The sequence below is a fragment of the Ictalurus furcatus genome, chromosome 23 (assembly GCF_023375685.1).
Source record: "Ictalurus furcatus strain D&B chromosome 23, Billie_1.0, whole genome shotgun sequence".
Classification (NCBI taxonomy): domain Eukaryota; kingdom Metazoa; phylum Chordata; class Actinopteri; order Siluriformes; family Ictaluridae; genus Ictalurus; species Ictalurus furcatus.
This window is the reverse complement of record NC_071277.1, coordinates 3,209,277-3,235,247: the sequence shown is the minus strand read 5'-3', so window position 1 is coordinate 3,235,247 and position 25,971 is coordinate 3,209,277. Positions and strand designations below refer to the sequence as shown.

The 25,971-nt window shown below is 37.7% G+C and overlaps 1 protein-coding gene across 12 annotated transcripts; it reads left to right on the top strand.

The window, feature by feature from the left end:
- Positions 1–7,159: 7,159 nt before the first annotated feature.
- On the top strand, positions 7,160–25,009 carry fbxo15 (F-box protein 15). 12 transcript variants are annotated; one of them, XR_008384483.1, is made up of 14 exons: positions 7,162–7,404; positions 11,462–11,680; positions 11,909–12,007; positions 12,104–12,136; positions 12,219–12,305; positions 13,174–13,278; positions 14,604–14,834; positions 17,002–17,202; positions 18,033–18,156; positions 19,292–19,374; positions 20,636–20,781; positions 21,491–21,615; positions 22,186–22,613; positions 22,994–23,115. XR_008384483.1 is itself a non-coding variant. In XM_053611931.1 (13 exons), exons 3-13 carry the CDS (start codon positions 11,970–11,972, stop codon positions 23,261–23,263), a joined length of 1,443 nt encoding a protein of 480 aa, XP_053467906.1. In that variant the 5' UTR covers positions 7,160–7,404; positions 11,516–11,680; positions 11,909–11,969; the 3' UTR covers positions 23,264–25,009. The 12 variants fall into 12 exon arrangements, 10 of the variants coding, with proteins under 10 accessions (XP_053467906.1, XP_053467905.1, XP_053467910.1 ...); XR_008384484.1 differs by having other exon boundaries at positions 22,186–22,322; positions 22,994–23,114; XM_053611931.1 differs by lacking the exon at positions 22,186–22,613 and having other exon boundaries at positions 7,160–7,404; positions 11,516–11,680; positions 22,994–25,009.
- The last annotated feature ends 962 nt before the right edge of the window (positions 25,010–25,971 follow it).

Below are 25,971 nucleotides of genomic sequence, written 5' to 3'. Positions count from 1 at the left end.
ATATAGAACTCTATGCCAGATTCTCTAACAGAAAAGTTTCCATGTAGATCTCTTTAAGGGTTAAAAAGGGTCAATTAAGGGTTAAAAACCCTTGATTGAATGGACACTTAAACCACCCTTGAAGACCACCATTTGTTTCTAAGAGTGCAGGAAGCTAAGGATCCTTAAATATCCAAATCCTTAACCCTTTGTCTAAAAGATAGATAGATAGATAGATAGATAGATAGATAGATAGATAGATAGATAGATAGCAAAATGCTTCCATCTGGCACCCTAAAACTTTCCGTTGTAGGAACTCTTAAATGTTGTATGTAGAACTATTAGCAAAACTATTAATAGAACCCCAGACAGTTAGACAGGTTCTGTTAACCATGCAAAGAACTTTTGAGAAACATTTTTATAAGAGTCTAGACAAACATACAGACCTACAAACATGAGTTCAATTTCTTCTGCTTATCCCTCTGGGCTACCCTTAAAGGTTCTCTGTAGAACCCTATGTAGTTTCCCTATCTGAGACAGTTCCATGTAGAACCATTTTAAGAAGCTAAGATCTCTGAAGAATCCTTTTTTAAGAGATAAACAGCTACCTGTATCAGTGCTACAGTATAAAATAACACAATAACAATAACAGTGAAAAGCAGAAACATATTAGAAATTTTGTAAACACAAAATTCATTTATGAGGATGTTTATACTGTATGTGTACAAGTGAGTGCAGAAAAAGTAGGAACAGCAGCATGGGTAAGGTGAGTGAGACTTAATAAAAGTGACAGTCACTTGTTAAGTGATGGTAACCAGCGTGACAGTATAACACAAGGAACTGTAATCCTGGGCTTACTGAGATCATCCAAGGAAGAGTGTTAATTAAAATGACCTGTGTGGACATACTTGATCATCTAAGTTCACTAATTAATGAGAGTTGACAAACTAGTTGTAAGCTTCTTGACCTCACTATGTTATATAATGCCATTTAAAAAAAGCTAGGCTAAAAGTTTTGAAGAATATGATTTCAGTTAGACAGAGTGTGTTAAGACTGCTGAACCGTCACTTAACCTCTTTAATTAACTGTCACTCTGAAGTAACTAATTGGCAATATTACATAACTAGTGCCATCACACCATCTAGAAGCAATAGGAAAAGGGTGGTGGTGGTGTGGGCAGGGGGGGTTTCATAAGCTCTATATGCCAAGATTGCTTTAATTACTGACCCACTCATGCTATACAATATCTTCATCTGCCACTGACTTGTGTATCAGTAAAAGTGTTTTTGGTTAATTATGTGTCTATTTCACAACACTGTAGAATTCTTGATTCTGTACTGTAAGTGTTGATTAATTTTCTACAACAGCATTGCTCTTACAGTTGTTATGGCTGTAGTTTAAATGCTAGGTTTGCATAAATTCACTTGCCGATGGATATTATGATGGATGTTGCGCATAATATTAAGGCTTTTAAGATTAAGAAGATAAGAATAACATTAAGAATAATCTTAACATTAATGATAATCTTTATCTAAGTCTAATTGTCAACCTTGTCAATAGGTTGACAAGCATCAACATTTTGTTATAGTCTGGAAGTTTTCTGCCATGGGAAATCCTTCAGGACAAAGGATGTTACACAGAATGTGGATTATTTTCCTTTTTATTCCTTGTATATCGTATAGAGTAACAAATTATTATTATTATTATTATTATTATTATTGTTGTTGTTGTTGTTGTTGTTGTTGTTTAATTTTTATTATTATTATTGTTATTATAACCTTGCCTTGGTGTCTTCCTGAAAAGTTCATATTTTGTAAAGAACCAGTTAAATGAACACACTGATTAACATAGTCAGCCTGTCTGAAGATGTCTAAAACCTTGCTAGCTAAGTTACACATAGGAAAAAGGACAAAAACCTAAGCAATACAGTTTGTAATCCGGTGGCATGATTTAAAATGCTTAAATGAACAAATACATTTATCCAATAGAGCCAGAGATTGGAAACAAATACATTTACATACATTAACAAATACATTTATCCAATAGAGCCAGAGATCATTTATCCATATACATTTATGTATGTATATAGTAGAAAATGTCAAAATTTGACATAAATAGTAGTTTGACACCAGTTGGAACATATGGAAAAACCAGTTCACATATTTATATTTATAAATGGCTTAGATGTCATATCCCTCATATACAGATATATTCTTACATTTGGAACTGAAGCTGAAGTCACTACGGGCCCCAACAACTTTTTTGACAGCTGTCACGTCTTTATTTTTCAATATGAAATATTAATTTAATTACTAACATCTGAATTGAAATCAATGTCTCATTCTTGGATAGATATGTACAGTGCCCTCCACTAATATTGGCACCCATGGTAAATATGAGCAAAAAGGCTGTGATAATTGGCTTTATTGTTTAACCTTTTGAGCTTTTGTTAAAAAAAAAAAATCACAAAAATACTCTGCTGACATTGATATCAAACAGTTGCAAACAAAACACAGGTTTATATACAGTGTATATATATGTATATATATATATATATAGCTAAATATAGGTGTGCAACAATTACTGGCACGCTTTTAGTCAATACTTTGTGCTACCTCCCTTTGCCAAGATAGCAGCTCTGAGTCTTCGCCTATAATACCTGATGAGGTTGGAGAATACATGGCAAGGGATCTGAGACCGTTCCTCCATACAGAATCTCTCCAGATCCTTCACATTTCGAGGTCCACGCTGGTGGACTCACCTCTTCAGTTCACCCCACAGGTTTTCTATGGGTTTCAAGTCAGGGGACTGGGATGGTCATGGCAGGACCTTGATTTTGTGGTCAGTAAACCATTTTTGTGGTGATTTTTTTGTTTTAGATCATCGTCCTGCTGGAAAATCCAACCACGACCTATTTTAAGTGTTCTGTCAGAGGCAGTCAGGTTTCCATTTAATATCTGTTGATATTTGAGTCCATGATGCCATGTATCGTAACAAAATGTCCAGGACCTCTGGCAGAAAAACAGCCCCAAAACATTAAAGAGCCACCACCATATTTAACCGTGGGCATGAGGTACTTTTCCATATGGCTACCTCTCTGTGTGCTCCAAAACCACCTCTGGTGTTTATTGTCAAAAAGCTTTATTTTGATTTCATCTGACCATAGAACCCGATCCCATTTGAAGGTCCAGTAGAGTCTGGCAAACTGAAGATGGTTGAGTTTGTTTTTGGATGAGAGTAGAGGCTTTTTTTCTTGAAACCCTTCAAAACAAATTATGGTGATATAGATGAATTTGGATTGTAGTTTTGGAGACTTTCTGACCCCAAGAGGCAATTAACTTCTGCAGTTCTTCAGCTGTGATCCTTGTAGATTTTTTGGCCACTCGAACCATCCTCCTCACAGTGCGTTGAGACAATATAGACACACGTCCAATTCCAGGATGGTTCATAACATTTCCAGTTGACTAGAACTTCTTTATTATTGCCCTGATGGTGGAATCGGGCATTTTCTAAGCTTGTTCTATTTCCTTATAGCCATTTCCCATTTTGTGAAGCTCAACAACCTTTTGCCACACATCAGAGCTACTGTATATTCCTTGGTCTTACCCATTATTATGAATGACTTAGGGAAATTGGAACATGTGTTACCTCATATCTATACCCATGTGAAACAGGAAGTCATGGTTGAACAATTTCCTGTTCCTAGTCACCCACATGTACTACAAAAAATTTAAATATCAGTGGGAATATACTTCAAATATATTTTTCTCATATGAATTCATAGGGGTGCCATTCATTGTTGCACACCTATATTTAAAAAAGATTTATTTTGATAAACATGAGTGTTTGTAATTGTTTATCAAATATCAAAAGGTTAAATAATAAAGACATTTTTTCACGGCCTTCTTTACTCATATTTACCAAGGGTGCCAATATTAGTGTTTTTTTTGTTGTTGTTTTTTTGGTTTTTTTTTATATATATATATATATATATATATATATATATATATATATATATATATATATATATATATATATATATAATAACCTTATATAAAGCTTTTTATAATAACCTTGACATGTACTAATATCAGACGATACATGTATAAACATTATATTTAATTTAACTCTATTAATTTTGGAAGGTTGACTACATTATGATAGAGCATAACGTTGATCAATAATTATGCATTTTTCAATAAACATTTTTTAGCTATTTTCTCATTTTTATTTCCAGTATGGTAGAAACAGTTCCTCTGGTGTATTAGTTTTATTTTAAAAATTATTATTATATAATCAAATCAAACTGAAACAGACTGTACCTAAATTTGATAGTTCATAAGCCATGGAATCATTTTATAGTTGTATTTATAATCAAAATAAAAAGGCCAACCTGCCTAGGTCAGAATGATTGTAATAGTTTAATGGTGTGGGGTATGTTTTCTTGGCACACACTGAGTCCTTCAAATCCAGTTGAGCATATTTTGAATGCCACAGCCAACAATCTGAGTATTGGTATTGAGATACTAATAAAGTTCTGATGTATAACATTACACTGATTTTTGTATATCAGTATAGATATTATAAGGGTTTTTTTTTTTTTTTTTCCCCACAGCCTAAAAGTCTAACCATGTTTTACATTTATTTACATACTTCACAATCATTTTTACAAGATGACACAAATGTAAAGCACCACATCTTTATATTCCAAAATGAAATATGTATTTAATGAGTGTCATGCTCGTGAAGTATTAAAATTTATCCTAGTCTGGTATAAGTAATGCAAGCTTATATGTCAATCATCTTTTTAAAATGGCACACACATCATATCTGAGGTGAAGGAACTACTTTGGTCTGGCCTATAAACAGATAAATTCTCACTTGTGGAGCTGAAGCTGCAGTCTCTACGGGCCTTGGCTACCTTTCTGACAGCCATCATGTAGCGTGTAGTGACAAGCGATGCAGAAACTGACATTAAAGCCCCAAGAGCACTCACTCACTCACGGATCGGAGAAAGCTGAGAAAACATCAGAGAACATGAAAATGTCATGCTGAGAGGGCACAGGGACTCGTATTCACAAACCTCAGGGCATCTTACTGCATCGCAGATCCTCAGCCATGTGAAATAAAAGTCATGCGCTACTGTTTGTAACTCTCCACTCCAACAAGCAGCATTATTATTACTCTTCACCATGTCTTCGCCTGTTTATTCCTCCACGGTCTGAATAATGGCACAATGAACATTAGGCCTGTGCTTAAAAAGACAAATTTATTCATTGGATTGATTGATTGATTGATTGATTGATTGATTGATTTAATATTTGGGGAAGAGTTAGGATGAGCCATGTTAGAATTCATTCTGACAGGAAAGTTGTTCATCTCATAGTTCTAGGGTCCCTGGATGGATCCAAAGCTTGGGTTTCCTTCCACCACCCAAAAACATGTGTATTGGCTATGCTAAATGTCAATCCACTTACTGGCAATTGCCCAAGAATGTGTGAATGTGTGTGTGAATGAGTATTTGAATATATGTATGTGTGTGTGTGTGTGTGTGTGTGTGTGTGTGTGTGTGTGTGTGTGTGTGTGTGTGTGTGTGTGTGTGTGTGTGTGTGTGTGTGTGTGCATGGTGCCCTGTGATGGACTGCCATCCAAACCAGGATATATTCCCTCCTCACACTCAGCATTCTGGGTATAGGCTCTGGAGCCACCACAACCCAGACCAGGTTAAGCAGTTAACAAAGAGGAATAAATGAAAGAAAGTTGTTGAGAAATATGTTTATATTAATGCACTCTTCCTAACATATTATCATTTCTATTGTAACTCATAAAATCAACAATTTAAAAAAAAAAAAAACATGTCATTTAACAAAGAAAACACATAAAATCGTGTATATGGTATAGCTTTCTGTAAGAAGAGGTTTATTTAACATTTACAGAAGAAGTCTTTGATGTCAGTGCTATATACCATCAGTATGTTGTCCACCTTCAGGGCAGAAGACTTTGTGTTTTCCAGTTTATTTTTGTGTGATTAAATTCATGTGAGAGAAAAAGAGAGTGTGCTGAGGGAATGACTGTTAAAGCTGCTGAAACTTGGTAAATGGTCTGCACTTATATAGCACTTTCTTAACTTTAGCGGTTCCAAAGCACATTACATTGTGTCTCATTCACACACACAGCAATGGTAGAAGAGTTGCCATGCAACTATGTCTTACCCAAGGACACTTCGACATGTGGAGTCATGTAGGCTGGGAATCGAACCACCAACCCTACAATTAGTGAACAACCCACTCTACCACCTGAGACACAGCCGCCCACACTTTGAGTGATAACAGGAACTAACTTAAAAATTATTAAAGCTGGCAAATTGCTTTTGTATAAAAGGAATAAAAGACTCTGGGAGGTGCTGTTGTAAAGATGTGGAAAATAATCTATTTTGTTTTGGTTACAATGAACCCTGCTGAAGAAACCCCAACAGAAACCCTCATAGAATTTGTAATGGGTTTAATGGTTATAATGTGAATTGTATTGGTTTTAATGGAAACTTTAATGGTCACAGTGGGTCTCTACTGGTTATTTTTTGCCTTCTATTGGTGGCTTGTTATGTCTAGTAGATACCATTAAGGACCAATAACAATAATGGATTTAATGGTTAGCTGATTGTTTGCAATGGTATTTGTAGTGGAAACCATTAGAATGTCTGGGATGGTTTCTATTGCTTTTTTTCAGCAGGGACTTCACATTGTGCTGCATTACCCTGACCCTGTCAGTCATTATTTTCCTATAAGACCACATCCCATCATGTTTCATTTTTCATTTTCATTTATTATTATTATTATTATTATTATTAGTGCACGTAATAGATTACAATTTATCATTAGAAGTAAAGAAATTGCTCAAGGTTATCCTGGTTTATAATTATTATTTATGATACCATTAACATGCTACACCTTAGCTGACAGTTGACAGTAATTAGGCTGAATTCAAATGTCGTCATGGTATATCTTCTGAATATACTTTCTGAAATGTATAATGTACGCAACAAAGCAATTTTCATGAAAATGAACATAAACTGAACATAAAGATTTGCCAGTAGACTCGAACTTGTAGATAGACTTGCGTTTGCTCACGTTGACCTCTCCAATATGGCGACTGCCGATGGAGCCGCGTCTGTCGATTGAACTGCGTTGACTTACAATTGAGTGTAGACCTCTCCAATATGGCGGAAGCACTGACGTCTTGTAATAGCTAGCACTCGCAACGGCTTCCTGCTTGCAGTGTTGCCGTAGTTACCGGACGCGTGCCTATTCGGTTTCACTGTAAAACAGATATCCGTGTAAAGGACAAAGGGATTTTTTTTTTAAACGGCTAAAGCGAAACAAGGCCGGTCTAACTGTACAACAGAAACGCCGAGATGAACTCACAGAGGTACGTTGGAGAGTTAATAAGCTGTTTGGTATTGTTACTTTTTATAGCGTTTATTTTAACGCTAACAGTTAACCAGTAAACGACTTCCACCAAACCCACGCATTATCACGTACAGTGTTAAACCCTAAAGTGTTAAATGAACCCATAAAGTGTTAGATTAAACCATACAGTGTTGCATTATCCCAATTAACCCATATATTATCACATAAAAGCTCATATGCCTCACACCTCCGGGGTTATGGGTTTGATTCCCACCTTTACATTGTGTGTCTCTAAATTGTCAGTAGTGTGTGAAAAGGTGTGTGAATGTGTGTGCAATTGTGGCCTGTGATGGGTTGGCATCACACCAATATAGGTACAGCTCTACGCTTTCTGGGATTAGGGATGTCACGATACCAAAAATCTAATAGTCGGTACCGATACCACCAAAAATACACGATACTCGATACCAAAGTCGATACCACAGTGTGGTATAAAAATAATTTAAAAAAAATGTAATTGAAAACTCTCCTGGAGGACATCCTCCTCTGGCTGATACTGGCAAAAGAGAGAGAGAGAGAGAGACAGAGAGAGAGAGAGAGACAGAGAGAGAGAATGAAGAGAGGAGAGAGAGAATGAATGCAAGCATTAGATTAAATTCACTGATATGGTGGCAGGCCAAAATGATTTATTAAAAGCATGAACATTTAAATAATTATTAGTGACATTAGGCTACATTTAGCTGATAGGACACTGGCTGAATGGCGATGCATGGTGGCCCATTGGGAGGTAGTTTATAACACTGCAATGCGTTAGCTTGGTTAACAAATAACTGGCTATCGCTAACATTAAACGGAGCATAACGTTAGCTGGTTTCACGGCTACAATGCCAGCTGCCTGAAACAAATATAATATAGGACCCTCTTTCAGGTGCTTCTCTAAATTCCAGGGGTTTCCTCACTTTGTTTGAAATGAACGATAGCATCGGTTGCACACCGGCTTTAAGGCATCAGTTATATGTTTGTTGTCATCCACCTAAAGTATTTCCATGTTTGACTCTTTACCACATTTCCTCTCAATGAGTCGCGCAGCTAAACTTGTGTAGTTTTTCCCGTGTACTTGTAGTTGTTGTTCTTCTTCTTCACCACTTGTGGACCAACTAAAAAAAACACATGCGCGTATTTGCTGCCCCCTTCAGGTCCGGAAGAATTGCAACCTCGGTACCGTCATAACAAACGGTACTCAAGCTACTGCAGAAAAACAAGTACCGTCACGTTTTAAGAATGTTGGTACCGAAGTATCGGTTCTCGTGACATCCCTATCTGGGATATCCATAAACTATTCTTTCTCAAAATTAAAGTCTCTTCCTTCATGCTCTTGCGGACCATTGATAAACACAGAGCTCTGTTTTTTTAACAAATGGAGTTCCCAAAGATGAGTCATCGGTTATTGTTACTCCCTGAGGTGAGGACATCAAATTTAAGTGTAAAACACACATCAAGTCCTTGCCCAGTAGATTGACTGGACATGACGACAAAATTAGGGATTGGTGGGTTACTCTTTTCCCATTTTCACATTCACAAAGTAACGGTTCATAGAAACATTCTAATACTGAATGTCCTGTCACACCCATGGAGCGCAGCGACTGTGAACTCATTTTCGGGGATTCTTTTAATTCGCAGTGTTTTATTACTGATTATGTTGCTCCTGAATCTACCAAAAATGTGAAACGTTGTCCATTAAGTACAAGAGATATACATGGTAACTGTGTAATAGGGGAGGCATTATATTTTAAAAGGTTAAGGGTCATGACTGATTCAGACATTTGTGAATTGTCAGTCTGACTAATGTTGGATGTGGGTGTGTGCATATATTCCTGTTCTTTGTGAGCTAACTGATAGTTTGGGTGTCTGATGTCACCTCTTCTGTTCCTAGGTGCCTCACCCTTCCCTTCCTCTGCCCGTCAGTCAGCTTCTGCTCTGAACAGTCTCTTGCAAAATGTTCAACTTTTCCGCAAATAAAACATGTGAAGTTGTATCTATGGGGATTGCCACCTGGCCTTCCTCGTCCACGTCTTTTTGGTTTTGCTCTCCATACCGCTCCCCTTCCTCTGCCCCCCGGTTGTTGTATCCGCTGGGGCTGCACGCTAACAGCTTGTAACATGGTTAGTGTGGCTGTGAGGAGGTCTTTTCCCCTCTTCTGTGTCTTTCTGTCCTTTGCATCTCCTAAGAGCTTCTCCGCATGGATGGCATACCTCTCCACTTGTGTGAGGTTTCCAGTGTCCCAGGTGATACATTGTTGTTTGACTATAGTGGCAATTTCTGGTTTCATGCCGTTCATAAAGCTGTTTCAGAGATGTGCCTCCCATGCTGTGACGGCCGCCTGCCCATCTGCCAGAACATCGGGTTTCTCCAAGCCTGAGTTCGCGTCATGGATCTCAGTGAGCCCGGACAGGTACTGTGATACAGTCTCTGAGTCTTGTTGTTTACACTTTGCTATTTTTGTCATGTCCAGTCGCACAGGAAAGGTGTTTGTCAGCCTCTGCTGGAGCGCCGCGATTTGTGCTCTGTACCTTGCGTTGACTCCATCATCCCACTGTGGGTTGATCAGGCGGACATCGTTCTCTGGGAATTCACGTGAAACCTTGACCCAGTCCGTGCCAAGTTTCGCCATGAGCAGTCGTCGTAGTTCATGAGTGGTGGGTCTGAATTCTCTGCAGAATATCTGAAGTTCATCCCCAAACTTTTGTCCTCCTACTTCTGCATCATGCTCCTGATGTCTTCCAATGTCCAGGGTCTGTGAAATAGCATAGGGCCTACTTCTCCGGCCACTTCTAGCATTGGGGCATTTACCACGGCGTTCACTGTCCCTTGTCTGTCTGATTTTGTTGGTCTGAAGCCCTCAGGCAGCAATGTTGTTGGTCTCTTCACTTGGGATCTTTTGTGTAATGCCACCGGTGATGATGGGATGGCTGTCGCATAGTTCGGTGGGGGTTGGTGGCTCAGTTCTGACAGATTCGGATGGAGTGGTGTAGGCTGGGCCACTTCATCGTTAGGAGGTGCCTCTGAAACTGCAGGTTCCTTCCTCCTTCCTGGCTGTGGGCGTCGCGGTGGGGCGGAGTCCAGGTCGGGATCGACTTTCTGCAATTTAGCACACTGAGAAACAGATGAGGGCCCTGCATGACATTTTTTCTCTCTTTTATGTGCTTCGCTCTGCCTTCCAGTCTGCCAAAAACCGTACTTCGCTGTTTGTTTTAGGGGTCTCTCTCTCTCGCTCTCTCTCTCTCTCTCTCTCTCTCCTTTGTCTCCAAATTAAATTTCTGTTGTTCTAACTGTCTGAGACTAAAACGACCTTTTTCTGTGAAAGCACATTCTTTAACCCATACATCATATTGGCTCAAACGGCCTTCTCCGTAGTTCACTCGCATAAATGTGATATTAGGACCAACATATGACACCCTGTACATACTATAGCATGTGTCACAGGATGTGCTTTGCTACATCTTTTTCCCATATATTTTTATTTATTTATTTATTTATTTTTTACAGCTTCTGTAACTTTCAAAGTTTTAATCAATTTAACATGCTATGAAAATCAAGTGAATATGCATTCTCGTGCACAGACAGAAAAGGTTCTAGTGTGTGCCAAATCTCTAGACATTCAATTAATCATATAACCTATAGGTTCAATAGAGCAAACCTTAAGAATGTAAAAGAGTTTACCTGTGACGGCGAGTCCACATACAGCAATTTGGTAGGACTTACAGTTTTCTCTACTCTCTTTACTTATTTATTGCTCGAACCGGACTCTTTCCGTTAGCAAATATTTTTACCGTTATTATCTCCCTCTCTATATATATATACCCGTTGGTATGTATCTTAATTTTGAAGCTGTGATCTAAGAAACACCAATACCTCTGCCGTCGCAGAGGCGAAGTTCCTGGAACTTCTTATAAGAAATCGCTCCGTGTAATACTTCTCTCAATGTAATACACGCATTTCTTATATCACTGACTCCCTTCCATACAAAACAGCAATACACAATGACTTCATAAAATTCAAATTCTAAATTCTTGAAGATTCCTACCAGTCAGTGGTAAGGCTGCATCGGTCTTTCACTCTGCATAATAAAGGGCAAATCGCCTGCGTGTCAACACCGGATCTAGGGAGAAACTTTTCCATGGGCGTCCTCCAGTTTGCTGCTTGTCCAGAAAAGCTGAAAAGACTCACGCAGCCCAGCCAGGAGACGCCAAATTGTCGTGGAAATTAGACAACATTCGCAGACTCGTCCTCTGAAGGTAAAAAAAGGTTTATTACAGAAAGATGGATAATACAGGATAGAATAATGAGAGCGCTCTGAAGTGCTTGTGCTGAACCACTACTATATATATGAAACGCAGAGCATGACACACTTATGTGTACCGATAAGAAGTGGTTTGAGGCAGTTCAAACAGGCTTTGTTTCAGGGTCTTAGAAGATGTGCAGACGAACCTTGAACAGAAGAACATGTTTGTGTCTCTGTATAGCAGATAAACATTCTGTACTGATCTAAGTACATGACATGGCCTTCTTAGGCGTTATCCTCTGATGAACGTGAAACAGAACAAGAACAACACTATTACAAAGTAAAAATGAATAATTTCCCTCGCAATCGATAGTAATGTAGATTGTCTTACTGTTCAGCATGATGCGTATTGACCATCCAGTGTCTTACTGTTCAGCATGATGCATATTGACCATCCAGCCAACACACTGTAAAAAGAGTTAACACTAATTCAACACATTTACTCTTCAAATATGTGCTGCAGCTATTTACAGTATGTCTTCGTTTCACAGACTGAAACGCATTATGGTCCACCGATCATCCACCTGTCTCAAACCTTCACCCAAATCCGTCAGGAGCTCTACAAACTACATAGAGAGGCAAGTCATGTGTAAACTATGGCTTCAGTCATCCAGATCATTTCAAAATGTATAATCGCAGTAAAGCAACAGAACAATTGTTATGAACCTTTTTGTTTTACCTTAAAAGGTCCTGGATGTCAAGATTATAATACCTAGCTGATTCGATTTTGACCATCTAGACAGAGATTAGTTATTCCACAGAAGTTTGTGAATATAAAATCATTAGTTTGGTAAAAAAAAAAAAAAGCATGCACATTATCCCCCTTACTACAAATGTCCGTAATTGATCACTGATGTTTACTTCTTTAGTTTTGCACTGGAGCTATGAGGTAACAAGCAAAGGAAGTTTATCTCACCCAGAACATTTTTGTAAATATCTGCCTCAAACTACTCCAAGTGCTTTGGTAATGTCACTTATTATGTGAATTTCTGTAATCCATATATAAACATGAACCAAACTGTGTGTAGCTGAACACAGTGACATTATAGAGGCAGCAATCTTAGATACCCTCAAAGTATGGAGTCTACTGTAACAGTGGAGTCTACCTGTAACAGCACTCCGTGTCATGTTTTAGTCCTTACCTGTTGCTTATTAGCTACATTAGCTTTGTAAATCTAAAGAAGCAAACTTCACACACCAAACATTTCTTTGCAGTTGAGCTGCATGAAGTAAGTGGACAGGAGGAGTAAATTAGATTTTTTTACCTGTTATTTAAAAAAAAAACTATTTCTTTAAGTAAAATGTGTATAGATTTTAATAACTGCATGATTATTGATTTTAATAATTTAATAACTTTTAATAAAGTGAACTTGAGTGGAATTCAAAGACACTTTTAAATGCCTTTAATATAATCAAATATATGACTTTGATTTTGACTGGGATTAGGATGCCACCAGAGGTCACTGAGAAGATTATTTCATATTTGGATGCAGAATCCCTTTTCTGCCTTGGCTTCGTCAACAAGCATTTCCATGAGCTGGCTGAGAACAAGTAAGTTTTACTTTTACCCTTACCAGACAAATGTCCAGATCTTTAGCTTGTCACTGCTTCAGATTTCTTGTGCTCTTCAAATCTTGCGATCACACTCGTAAATGGAAAAAAAAAAAGCGAAAAGTGAATTCCTCAGATCAAACCTACAGCACAGATTGTCTGTTATGCCCAGGACATTTACTATCACAACTTCAGTTTCTACCTCCTTTTAATCTACATTAAATCATTTTGTGTGCAAACATGGAAAGTCATCATTGTCTAATAGTTTCTTGAATTTAACTACAATATAATATGCATTTTAATCAAAGCTTACATGTGATTTGTATAAATGGTGTGAATAAAAGGTAAAAGTTACTTTCTGTCATCAAAGTGCTGAGTAAATTAGTAAGGGGAAAAAAGGATTTCGTCTGCTCCCTTATGTTTTTGATTATGTTATGATTTGGTAACCTTTAAACGTATAAACATTTGGAACATATAAACATTAACTTTCTGAAGCTCTGTAATTTAATTCTTAAATAAGTGATTTTGTGAAATAGCAGCAATACACTATATTGGGGGGGGGCCACGGTGGCTTAGTGGTTAGCACATTTGCCTTGCACACCCAGGGCTGGGGCTTTGATCCCGGCCTCCGGCCTGTGCACAGAGCATGCATGTTCTCCCTGTGCTTTGGGGGTTTCCTCCGAAGATTAAAAAGGAAATAAAATATTTACACATCATTTTTGTGAAATATATGCATGGTTTCGTAAAGTTGAGGTGTCAGAGCTTATAAGCTGGAATACCCAATGTTGACCAAAACCAGATTTTTTTTTTTTTCGGAGGCCGCCACAAATATTATCATATACACCACTTTTAGCATTTTATCTTCAAACTTTAGAAGGAGGGGACTAGGAGATGGAATGATACCAAACCCCATAAAAGAAAATGTGATTCCATTTGTCCAAGATGGCTGCCTTTATAATGTTACAGCCAGTCATACTGTATCCTAAACACTAAATGAGCAAGTCTGTGTGTGACCACACTAAAGAACTGGATGTAGGTTGAGGCAGATACAGAAGTGATTTTGGTTGAGACAGACTTTCATTACTTCTTGGCACCATTAGTCTTGGAGCTCCAGAACTAAAGAAGCAAATATCTGTTACCAAACCTGTCTTGGCTCACTGACTACATTCGGATTGAAGGGAACATTATGTAAATGTGATTTTTCCCCTAACCATTCATTTAATATAGGTCTGTAAGGGTTATGAAAATGTATGACAATTTAGGCACACAAAGGAGCTTTTAAACAAATGATCTACCACTTCTATTAATGAACTGTCTATCCTCAGTACCATGTGGTATCACTTTTACACCTGTCAGCGAGCAAAAACGAAGACATCCAGGCTAATAAAGGATGTGACAGATGGAGTGGACATGGCCAGCATTCAGGAAAAGCCTAAGGGATACTGGAGGAGAGTTTTCTTTAAAGAACTGGCCAGTCATAATGGAAGCTGGAAGAAAAAACTCAAATCCATTCATTCTTACACTGGACTGCCAATTCGAACAGTTGAAATTCTCAGGTGAGCAATAAAAATAGACTTTTGTTATGAAAGTTGGTGGGGGAGGGGGGGCGGGGGAGTTGTGTTGGTTTTTTTTCTCCCAGTTCCACTTAAATTTGATTTGTCCCCTGTTTAACCCTTATGTCCAGGTCAGGTCAGAGCTACCCATTTAGTGTAGTAGCTTTAGCATCACCATTTCAAAATATTCCATTGATCATTTTAAATTGAGACTTGGTTGGTAAAATGGTAAGTGTGAAAAAAGTGGTTGGTGTAAATGTGAAAATGAAAGGTGTCTCTCTCTTTCTCTCTTATTTCCACTCCCACCTGTGGAGATCACCAAACACAGACAGAGACTCTAGACCTCTGTCTCAATCAGGACTATTATCCTGATTAACACTGAGATGGACAGAAATATATACAGTATGTGAGGTATTTAAACTACATCTTTACAGTTGTATTACTACAAAATCTAAAAAGACGGCCTGAGGTGATCCCACAAGGCATTGCTAAGTAGCAAACACTGAAGGGTTGAGATGTTAGCCAAACATGCCAGAGCCATCCAGCACATTTGCTAATTGGCTCAGTCTAATTAGGATAAATCTCAGGAGCGATCATGTGGCTCACACATGGCCGACTCTGTTTTGTTTTCTGACAGCGAAAATGCCACCGCTCCAAAAGCCAGAGCCATGTTAAAAGTCTCTGAGGTTCAGTGTGTGGTTTCATCTCTCTGCTAATTAGGCTGAGATTTGTGTGTTTATGAAGTATCAGATACTCATTCTGTCGGAGTAGATCGAACTGGGTTTTCTGTCCTGTCTCAGTTTTGTAAAATAGAATAGTATTTGTAAAGCATTGATAGATAGACAGAGAGGCAGACAGACATACACTGTTACCAGCCCGAAGTTGATTATTTTTCAATAAAAGTGTTTTACTCATTTTATACTACAGTATTTTGCCAACAATTATGTAGTAACTGCACATCATATTTTTTTTTATCCATTTGTCTTTAAATTTAAAGGAATAGCTTTACCTCTGTTATAAAGCATTGACACTGGAGACCCCTTACAAAAATGCTAAATAACAACTTCCCACAGAAAACATCACCATATCAACAATTACACATTTTTAAATCCATTTACGTGGCATATCCACCATACAAATCCCTGTATATGAGCTCTTACAATAGAAACTATAATGTATTAGATCTAGTGCATTAATACAGACCTTGAAGCCGGAGCTATTGTCGGAAATGCTGCTTTTGAAAATTAATCAACACCTTCTGACCCATCCGAATCAAACATTCAGGTATGTGTTTCTAAATATAAATAGCCTACATTTACCTGAGATGTACGGCAGTGTAATTGTAACATATAATGTATAGTGCATTAAATGTCCATCTGTTATTCCTTATTCCTTAAGTCAGTGTCTTTCATCCCCTTGATGTCTTCACACTCATTAAAGGTTTCTTTGAAGGCCACATCTCATATCCTCTCAGCACTCATTTGGGGAAACGAGGAACTAAAGTGCACCTGACGATCCTTGTTGCTGTTTTAACCCCTGATTAGACCTGCCGAGTCACTCGATTTCTCAACCCTGAGGTCTTGTGCAGTGCAGAGGGAGTGAAAGTAATTGTTCTACCGCTCTGAAGGTTTTGTCAAATCGTGGAAATAAATTGCTTGGCTCTGTCCTCGTGCCTAGACAAATCCCTGTCGGCTTGCTGGGTTTACAGAGGCACAGAAGGATGAGATTTACCTCCGTAATAATAGTCTCTACACTCTCAGAGACACAAACAACAGCTATTAAACCTCTACGGGATTCAGCACTTCTGCCTTCGTTTCTTTCACTCTGATTGATGTCACAGGGTGTCACTGCATCATATTAGCTATTTCCTTAACTCCATGCCTCGATGTAGATCTTAACAAGTGGCTTTCTTTGGAAGTGATCTTTATCTGCTAAATATACTATGAAAAAAACAGTCATGGTCAGATTATTAAAAGAATATTTCAGCCAACAATTAAATGTGCAGTTCTACATTTATCCAATTTTTTGTCAAGTAGCCAAGACACATTTTGTTTTTTGTATTTTTTTTTAAAGTAAAAATAAAAAAAAATCCTGTATGTATCCTGTGTCTGTGTGTGTGTCCAATATTAATCCTGTCCTAGGTTGCATTTATTGTCTTTGTTGTCATCAGGAGTTTGGGTGTCATGTGGGAGATCACAGTGAAGGAAGCAAGAGGACATGAGAACAGAATTAAACACTCTCACGTGTACTTTGGCCAAGCCTCTCTGACTGTTGGGTGGAGTTCAGGAAACTGGCCAATTCTGGATAAACCTACTACACTAGAGCTGCATGGAGTGATGCTTGTGCCCATTAACTGTCCAGTCACATACAGGTAAGGCCTTTTAAAGAAATAATATGGCCAAAAATGTAATACAAACAAGTTTTTTCTTGCTCAGAAAAGACATGCTTGATGACTGAAGTTTGCATCTTGCCCTGTAACTAGGGCAAGGCTAATGTTGCTAATGACTAAGGAACGTGTATAGTTACCATTTAAGCATGGAGCACAATCGTGCATGCCTAAATCATGACACTCACATCAAACCAATCACTTTGTTCTTCAGCAAATACTTCAGTATCACAGCATTAAAGGTAGAATTTAATTGGATGATGATATAGTTTTTTTTTGGAACAGTTGGAAATGAGGTCACATGATGCTGGGGATGGAGAGAGCGGAGCTGTCTGAAAGCTTCCATTTTTCTTCTTTATTTGAGTGATTTTCAGTGTTGCTTCTTTATAATCGAAAGGAAATTAGACCTAAATTAAAACTAAATTAAACACACAACTACTTAAGTTGCTTGGGCCAATTTCAAGTTGACTCCTCAGGGCCCTGTTTCACTGGCATCTGGCCACCTAGTAAAAAAGACAGAGCTCATAAATAGGTTGCAATAAAACATACAGAGGTGTAGACAATCACTTGTTACCCACTCATTCTCTGCGACTCTCCTTCCATTTCATAGGAAGCACTTGAACCCACCCCTGCTGCCACAGTATTTTTTTTTTAACACATACCTTTTATATTTTATGAAACTTTTTCTGTACGAATGTTGTTTCTGAGCCAAACAATGTCTTTTAAGATAAGTGTGATGATTATAGACTTGCATGATGCTAACCTGGAGGCTATGCTCCAATGTTTTATTATTATTATTATTATTATTATTGTAGACCAGGCTGGAGATCACTCTTAAGAAAATTTATTGTGAAGAAGGACGGTGGGAAATTATGCAGTTCAGACAGGGTCATCTCTTTGCTGTACATTGAGAAAGGTGTAACTGTGGGGGTTTGGCAGGTATGTACACATGTGACCTCTGATCTCACATTTCAGCTTACTGAGCTTATTTTTTTCTGCAGTTCACTCTACTTTCAACACCCTAATATAGACTTCCATTTATGACTTGAACCTTAACCCTAAAACCTATGTAGGGTTGTACAAATCAGTAGCCCAGGTGCCTAAGAGAAGCAGAATTTATTAAAGCCACATTAGGTAAAATTAGTATCTTTTTTTCAAGATTAGGTCTCTTAAAGTTTGGTGGGTTCGACATTTGAATGAATCCCACAGATGTACACAAAGCTCTGCCCCCAGGATCTATGGTGGCCCATAGAGTAATGTGTCTCAGAAAACAATGACGGGAGGCACAAACAAGCGTTGCAAACTGGAAGTCAGTTTTCCAAACTTTTTTTTTTTTCTGAGAAGCTTTTAGGACTATTAGTTTTACTTTATTAGTTTATTTTGTATTTGCCACTTGTATGTTCTTGTCAGTTCCAACCAGATGAACACTCTACACCTTAATGACTTATTCAAACAGCTAATATGCTCCAGTTAAAAGACCTAAAATGCATCTCGAATGCACTACTCACCTGATCCAGTCAATCTGAATGTGTAGTCTGGTAGCAATTATTTTAACTAGACAGGTTTTTTTTTTGCATGGAACTGAATCAGGAACACACTTTTAGGTGGAAACACTGATAAAATACAGTACAGTGCAAAGTTGTGATAAATGTCATCACAGTGATGGTACAAATTGCCATATCACATTTAAACACATGTTGAGGAAAAATGAACACTGTAATGCAAAGAGAACAATGCAGTACAACACAACACCAAATACTAGAGATATTGTATAGAGCTATGTCAAGTCGTGTGCTTTGTGAGATTTTTTTTTCTGTCAATCACATCCCTAGTCTCTACAAAGACAAATAACTAGCTAACTAGCATGTTGCATTTTGCATTCAATTATGTTAGTTTGTGTTTTGTAGGGGGGTGGAATTTTCAACAGGAACATACTCAGCCAAAGCAGCAGCATATTGTTGATTTGTTTTCTTGTGGCCATTTCCATTGTACTACACTACCTATCAGCAAATAGAATAGTTTGAAATGTTTTAATCTTTAACATATTTATTGGTTTTGTTGTTGTTGTTTTCAGAAGCAACAGGAAATTGCATTTGTCCTAGTGAACTTACATTATCACAGGCTTGTGGAAAGAAATCTCCTGGGGTCATCCACCACGTATGTATTGATTCATTATTTGTTGTCACTTAATTACTAAGACTATGCATCTCAGTCTTGTCACGTTTTAGTCACAGGGTTGAGCATGAAAAAATGAGTATGGGGGGATTGAGCAGATTACTTGCATGACAACTCCATCTTCTGGTGATCCTAAATATTTTCACGACATACACAGAACACACACACACACACACTCACACACACTCACTCACTCATACACACACACACACACACACACACACACACACACACACACACACACACACACACACACACACACACTCAGGTTTGGATTGATCATCTGTTTTAGATTATCAATCAGATTTTACCCAGATGTGGTGTTGAATTGTACCTCTAATTTAATCCAGATGTAGGTTTTATATTATCTTTCTAATTTAGTCCAAATGTGGGGTTTTGGTTTATTTCTATAATTTAATCCAGATATAGATTTGGATTATCCCTTTAATTTAATCCAGATATAGTTTTTGGATTGCCCCTCCATTTTACTCCAGATTTAATTTTGGAATATCCCTCTAATTTACTCCAGATCTTTTTTTGGATTAGCCCTCCAATTTACTCCAGATGTAGGTTTGGATTATCCCGCTAATTTATTCCAGATGTAGTTTTGGATTATCCCTCTAACACAGATGTAGGTTTTGGGTTATCCCGCTAATTTAATCCAGATTTGGGTTTTGGATATTTCCTTTAATTTAACCCAGCTGGAGTTACATAGTTTTGAATAATTGATGTGGGTTTTGGAATTCCTATTCTTTACTCCAGAAGAAGTTTAGAGTGATCCCGCCAATTTATCCCAGATGTAGGTTTTGGGTTAATGCTCTAATTTAATCCAGATGTAGTTTTTAGATTGTCCCTCTAATTTACACCATATATAGCTTTTGGATAATGGAAAACTAATATCTTGATTAAATTAGAGATTTAACCCAAAATATAGAGTAAATTGGAAGGCTAATCAAAAACCCGCATATGGATTAAATATGGGTTTTGGATTATCCTTCTAATATAGTCCAGATGTAGGTTTTGCATTAACTCTAATTTAATACGGCTTTAAGTTTGATTTATCTTAATTTAATACAGACCTAGGTTTAGATTATTTAATTAATATATTTATATATGTTTAAAAGTTTGTTTAACACCTTAAATGTAATCCAAATATACACATTATATTTTTGGTTTTCCAACTTCAAATCCAGATTTAGGTCTGCTTTCACCCCTAATCTTTCACGCTCTTTCCGTTTCCCAGTCCGTATGAGTCAACAGACATGCAAGCCCATTTTGATGACATTGATCCTGTTTATGGCTTGCATGGTTACAGTGTGCACCTTGAGCTGCACAACACAGTAGAAAGCATTGCATCAGTCAACTTTTCCCAGCTGTTCTGCAGGAAAGGTGCAGTTTGAACTTTGTTAAAGTTATAAGGATAAAGTTTGCATTGTTGTGTATTTCCCTACATTTTTAGCCAGAAGAAGAGCCATAAGCCATTTCCTTCATGGAAAACTAATGAGCTTTCTCTTGCTTTGTGTTTTTAGCTACTGTATGCAGTAATATATTACTACTGCTCACCCTTACTTTGACGCATGGACAGTAGAGTGTGCTAGAGATCTACATTTTACTGAACATAAAGAACAACCAGAACACATCATTTGCTCAATAACACAAAATGCATAGAGGAGCATCCTTATTTATTTAGCATTTCATCTAATCTTTTAAAGAGATGACACCAGTTAACACTGTTCAGACTGAATGAAATACAGTGTCACAACAATCTGACAGAAACTAAACACATTTTCATATGAAAATGGATTGGAATCACTTGTTTTAAAATAAAGAATTATTGTATAATAAGGGTCACCGGGGTATTTTTTTTTTTTTTATTTGATTAAAACAGATTAAATAAAATCAGTTCTTGGTGGTGAGTTTAGACATTTGGACTCTATTACATTGTGAATTCTGAAGCCATACATGAGACTGAGACCAACCCAAGTTCATTTAAACTTTTTAAATCCCAAACATAACTCAGCGTAAAGAACTCAGCTCTTAGCGGTGTAGGAAGCAGAATGCTATAATATTAACTGTTTTTGTACTGTGTGGTGTACAGATCAGATTGCTGATGGGTACATCCCTTTGCAAGTTATCAGTAAAGACAACAGATCACGACAAACCCCTCTGTGTGGAAAAACCAGCTTGCCTTGGAGGACTGAAGCACTACAGGGATGCATAGAGGTATCAAGGAATTTTAGGTTATCACATAAATTTTATCCTATATATATATATATATATATATATATATATATATATATATATATATATATATATATATATATATATATAGAGAGAGAGAGAGAGAGAGAGAGAGAGAGAGAGAGAGAGAGAGAGTATGCAGGAACACTCCTGTTTTGGAGTCCTTCCACTGGCTCCCAGTCAGATTCTGTGTCGATTTTAAAATTATGATGCTGACATACAAAGCATTACATGGCTTGGCTCCTCATTACTTATCTGCTTTATTAATTCCTTATACCCCAAATCTATGGGTGACGATGGTTTTTCTGTCTATACTCCTTCCCTTTGGAACTCTCTTCCTCTCGAACTTAGGGAAGCTCAGACCTTTGGCATTTTTAAAGCACAACTCAAGACACTTTTTTAAACTAGCATTTGACTGCTGATGTCTACTTTTATTATTATTATTATTATTATTATTATTATAACACAGTGGGGGAAATAAGTATTGAACCCATCAACATTTTTTTCAGTAAATATATTTCAATGAGGTTATTCACATGAAATGTTCCCCAGACATCATGGTGTGGGCTGTTTTTCATCGCATGGTACTGGCAGACTTCATATAATTGAGGGAACGATGAATGGAGCCCTTTACCAGGAGATTCTTGAGAAGAATCTGCTGCCATCCACCAGGATGATGAAGATGAGACGTGGGTGGACCATCCAGCATGACAATAATCCAAAGCATACAGCAAAGGAAACTCTCACTTGATTTTTTTTTTTTTTTTTTTTGAAACCAAGTTAGAATTTAGAATTTAAATTCAAGTTATAATGTTAAAATTTCCCAGTAAATCACCTGATTTGAATCCAACTGAACAAGATTTAAAGACAATATGTTTACAAGAATGGGACAAAATCACACCTGAATACTGCGACTGATTAATTTCCTCCTACAGGAAGCATCTTGAAGCTGTCATTACAAACAAAGGCTTCTCCACTAAGTATTAAATAAATTTCAGTTAGCGTGTTCAATATTTTTTTCCTGTCATTCCTCTTTATTACACATAACTTTAATTATGGACTTGAATGTTTGGATTTCTTTATATGTGTGGATTTCTTGAGTTAATAACAAAGTCTGGTGAAAATTTCACGTGAATAGCCTGATTGGAAATATATTTACTTCCTCAACTTAATCCAGATTTAGGTTTAAATTATTCAATTAAATATTTAATTTAATTGCATTAAGTTTGGGACATTTATTGAGGTAATCCTCAGATTAATTTATGAATATTTTTTCAAATTTCTCTGTTAAACTAGAATTTTGGAATTTCTCACTAATGTAAATTTTGATCACTGTTTTTTTTTTTTTTCTTCTCCTCAGCATTGTTGCATATTGACTCTCACTGTTCTTGCTGAAGCCCAGACACCATTCTGGTGTGTTAGTGATCCTGTAGCTATTACTAAATCAAACCATGAGGAAGTGTCATATGACTGTAAAGGAGAGAGCTTCTTTATGGAATATCAGGACTCAGATGGAAAGCTGGAGATTGAGCTGGAGTGGATGGAGGAACAGAAACAGTTTGTCATGGTTAATTTAATCCTTTTTCTTTCGATTGGCAAAGTAAACAGGCACTTTAGAAGGGATTATTGATACTCCCATGGACATTTTACCTTAATAATAATACATATAGTGCATCCGGAAAGTATTCACAGCGCTTCACTTTTCCCACATTTTGTTATGTTTCAGCCTTATTCCAAAATGGATTCAATTCATTATTTTCCTCAAAATTCTACAAACAATACCCCATAATGACAATGTGAAAGAAGTTTGTTTGAAATCTTTGCAAATTTATTAAAAATAAAAAATAAAAAAAGCACATAAGTATTCACAGCCTTTGCTCAATACTTTGTTGAAGCACCTTTGGCACCAATTACAGCCTCGAGTCTTTTTGAGAATGATGCTACAAGCTTGGCACACCTATTTTTGGGCAGTTTCTCCCATTCTTCTTTGCAGGATCTCTCAAGCTCCATCAGATTAGCTGGGGAGCGTCGGTGCACAGCCATTTTCAGATCTCTCCAGAGATGTTCAATCGGGTTCAAGTCTGTGCTCTGGCTTGACCACTCAAGGACATTCACAGAGTTGTCCTGTAGCCACTCCTTTGTTATCTTGGCTGTGTGCTTAGGGTCGTTGTCCTGTTGGAAGATGGACCTTCGCCCCAGTCTGAGGTCCAGAGCGCTCTGGAGGAGGTTTTCATAAAGGATGTCTCTGTACATTGGTGCATTCATCTTTCCCTCGATCCTGACTAGTCTCCCAGTTCCTGCCGCTGAAAAACATCCCCACAGCATGATGCTGCCACCACCATGCTTCACTGTAGGGATGGTATTGGCCAGGTGATGACTGGTGCCTGGTTTCCTCCAGACATGACGCTTGCCATTCAGGCCAAAGAGTTCAATCTTTGTTTCACCAGACCAGAGAATTTTGTTTCTCATGGTCTGAGAGTCCTCCAGGCGGGCTGTCATGTGCCTTTTACTGAGGAGTGGCTTCCGTCTGATTGGTGGAGTGCTGCAGAGATGGCTGTTCTTCTGAAAGGTTCTCCTCTCTCCACAGAGACACGCTGGAGCTCTGTCAGAGTGACCATCGGGTTTTTGGTCACCTCCCTGACTAAGGCCCTTCTCCCCCGATCGCTCAGTTTGGCATGGCGGCCAGCTCTAGGAAGAGTCCTCCTGGTTCCAAACTTCTTCCATTTACAGATGACGGAGGCCACTGTGCTCATTGGGACTTTCAATGCTGCAGAAATGTTTCTGTACCCTTCCCCAGATCTGTGCCTCGATACAACCCTATCTTGGAGGTCTACAGACAATTCCTTGGACTTCATGGCTTGGTTTGTGCTCTGACATGCATTGTCAACTGTGGGACCTTATATAGACAGGTGTGTGCCTTTCCAAATCATGTCCAATCAACTGAATTTACCACAGGTGGACTCCAGTCAAGTCGTAGAGACATCTCGAGGATGATCAGTGGAAACAGGATGCACCTGAGCTCAGTTTTGAGTGTCATGTCAAAGGCTGTGAATACTTATGTACATGTGCTTTTTTTTGTTTTTTATTTTTAGTAAACTTCTTTCACATTGTCATTATGGTGTATTGTTTGTAGAATTTTGAGGAAAATAATGAATTGAATCCATTTTGGAATAAGGCTGTAACATAACAAAATGTGGAAAAAGTGAAGCGCTGTGAATACTTTCCGGATGCACTGTACACGACACACACACACACACACACACACACACACACACACACACACACACACAACACTGTGTTTGGAACCTTGATCATATTAAATTTCTTCTGTATAAACTGTATATTGAAAAAAAAAATAAAGAGCATAAGTGATTAACGTGCATCCTGATTTTCAAAATAGGAAGCTAATTTCTATCATCTCTGTTCCTAAATTCCCACAAGAAAACAGTTATCGTTAAGGCATTACTGTCGTTTAGCATCATCAGCATTCCTCTTAGATGCTGATATCTTAAGACAGTTGTTTAATGTAATAGCTCTCGGCTGGAGGAGGATTTTATAGCTGATGCCACGACATGCTCACACCGTTAAAACAACATTTGGCTGCGATTAGTGATGGAAGGCAGTTTTGAGGCATAAACAACCCCTCTGGATTGGTGCATAATGGGATTGCGTTTAGTCCACAGAGGTCAATTCAACCTTGAAAACCTGCTTTTTATCAACACATGCTGGCATTTTCATTTTCTTCAGCACATTGTTAGGAGATGTGAAGCTGTAAAATGGCTTCTGTCACAAATGTTATGACAAAAAAAAAAAGTCATTAGATTGCTGGTTGTGAGAAAGTTGTGCCTGAAGGTTAACCTTTCTTTATCTTTGAAATGTGTTTTAGTGAACCATATTAAACAGTGTTAGGCAGTTTATCAAACTTTTCTGCTAGAACATGATAATCCAAGCCCTATATAAATAAAAAAATTAAAAAATAAAACACTCTCTGGTATGGTTTTCACTCTGTATTAGTCACCTGGGGACCTTGAGTAATTTTTCATAGATGCTTGTGATTTATTAGGTCCTACTGGCCTCTATACTGCTGATACACAGAGAAAAAGTAAATATTAAAAACATGTGGTATGGGATAGGTTACACAAAGTCAGTGGATAAGCAAACATCATTATTATCACATTAACACATACTTTTTATCCGGTTTAATGTGGAATGTCAACAAGGCAAGTTTTTATCACTTATACTGTCATGGCTATAAACAGACATTCCTTCTATAGCCTCCCTTTCTATCATTCAAAGTTCAAAGATAAATAAGAAGAAGCTTGCCATTACCAAGAAACC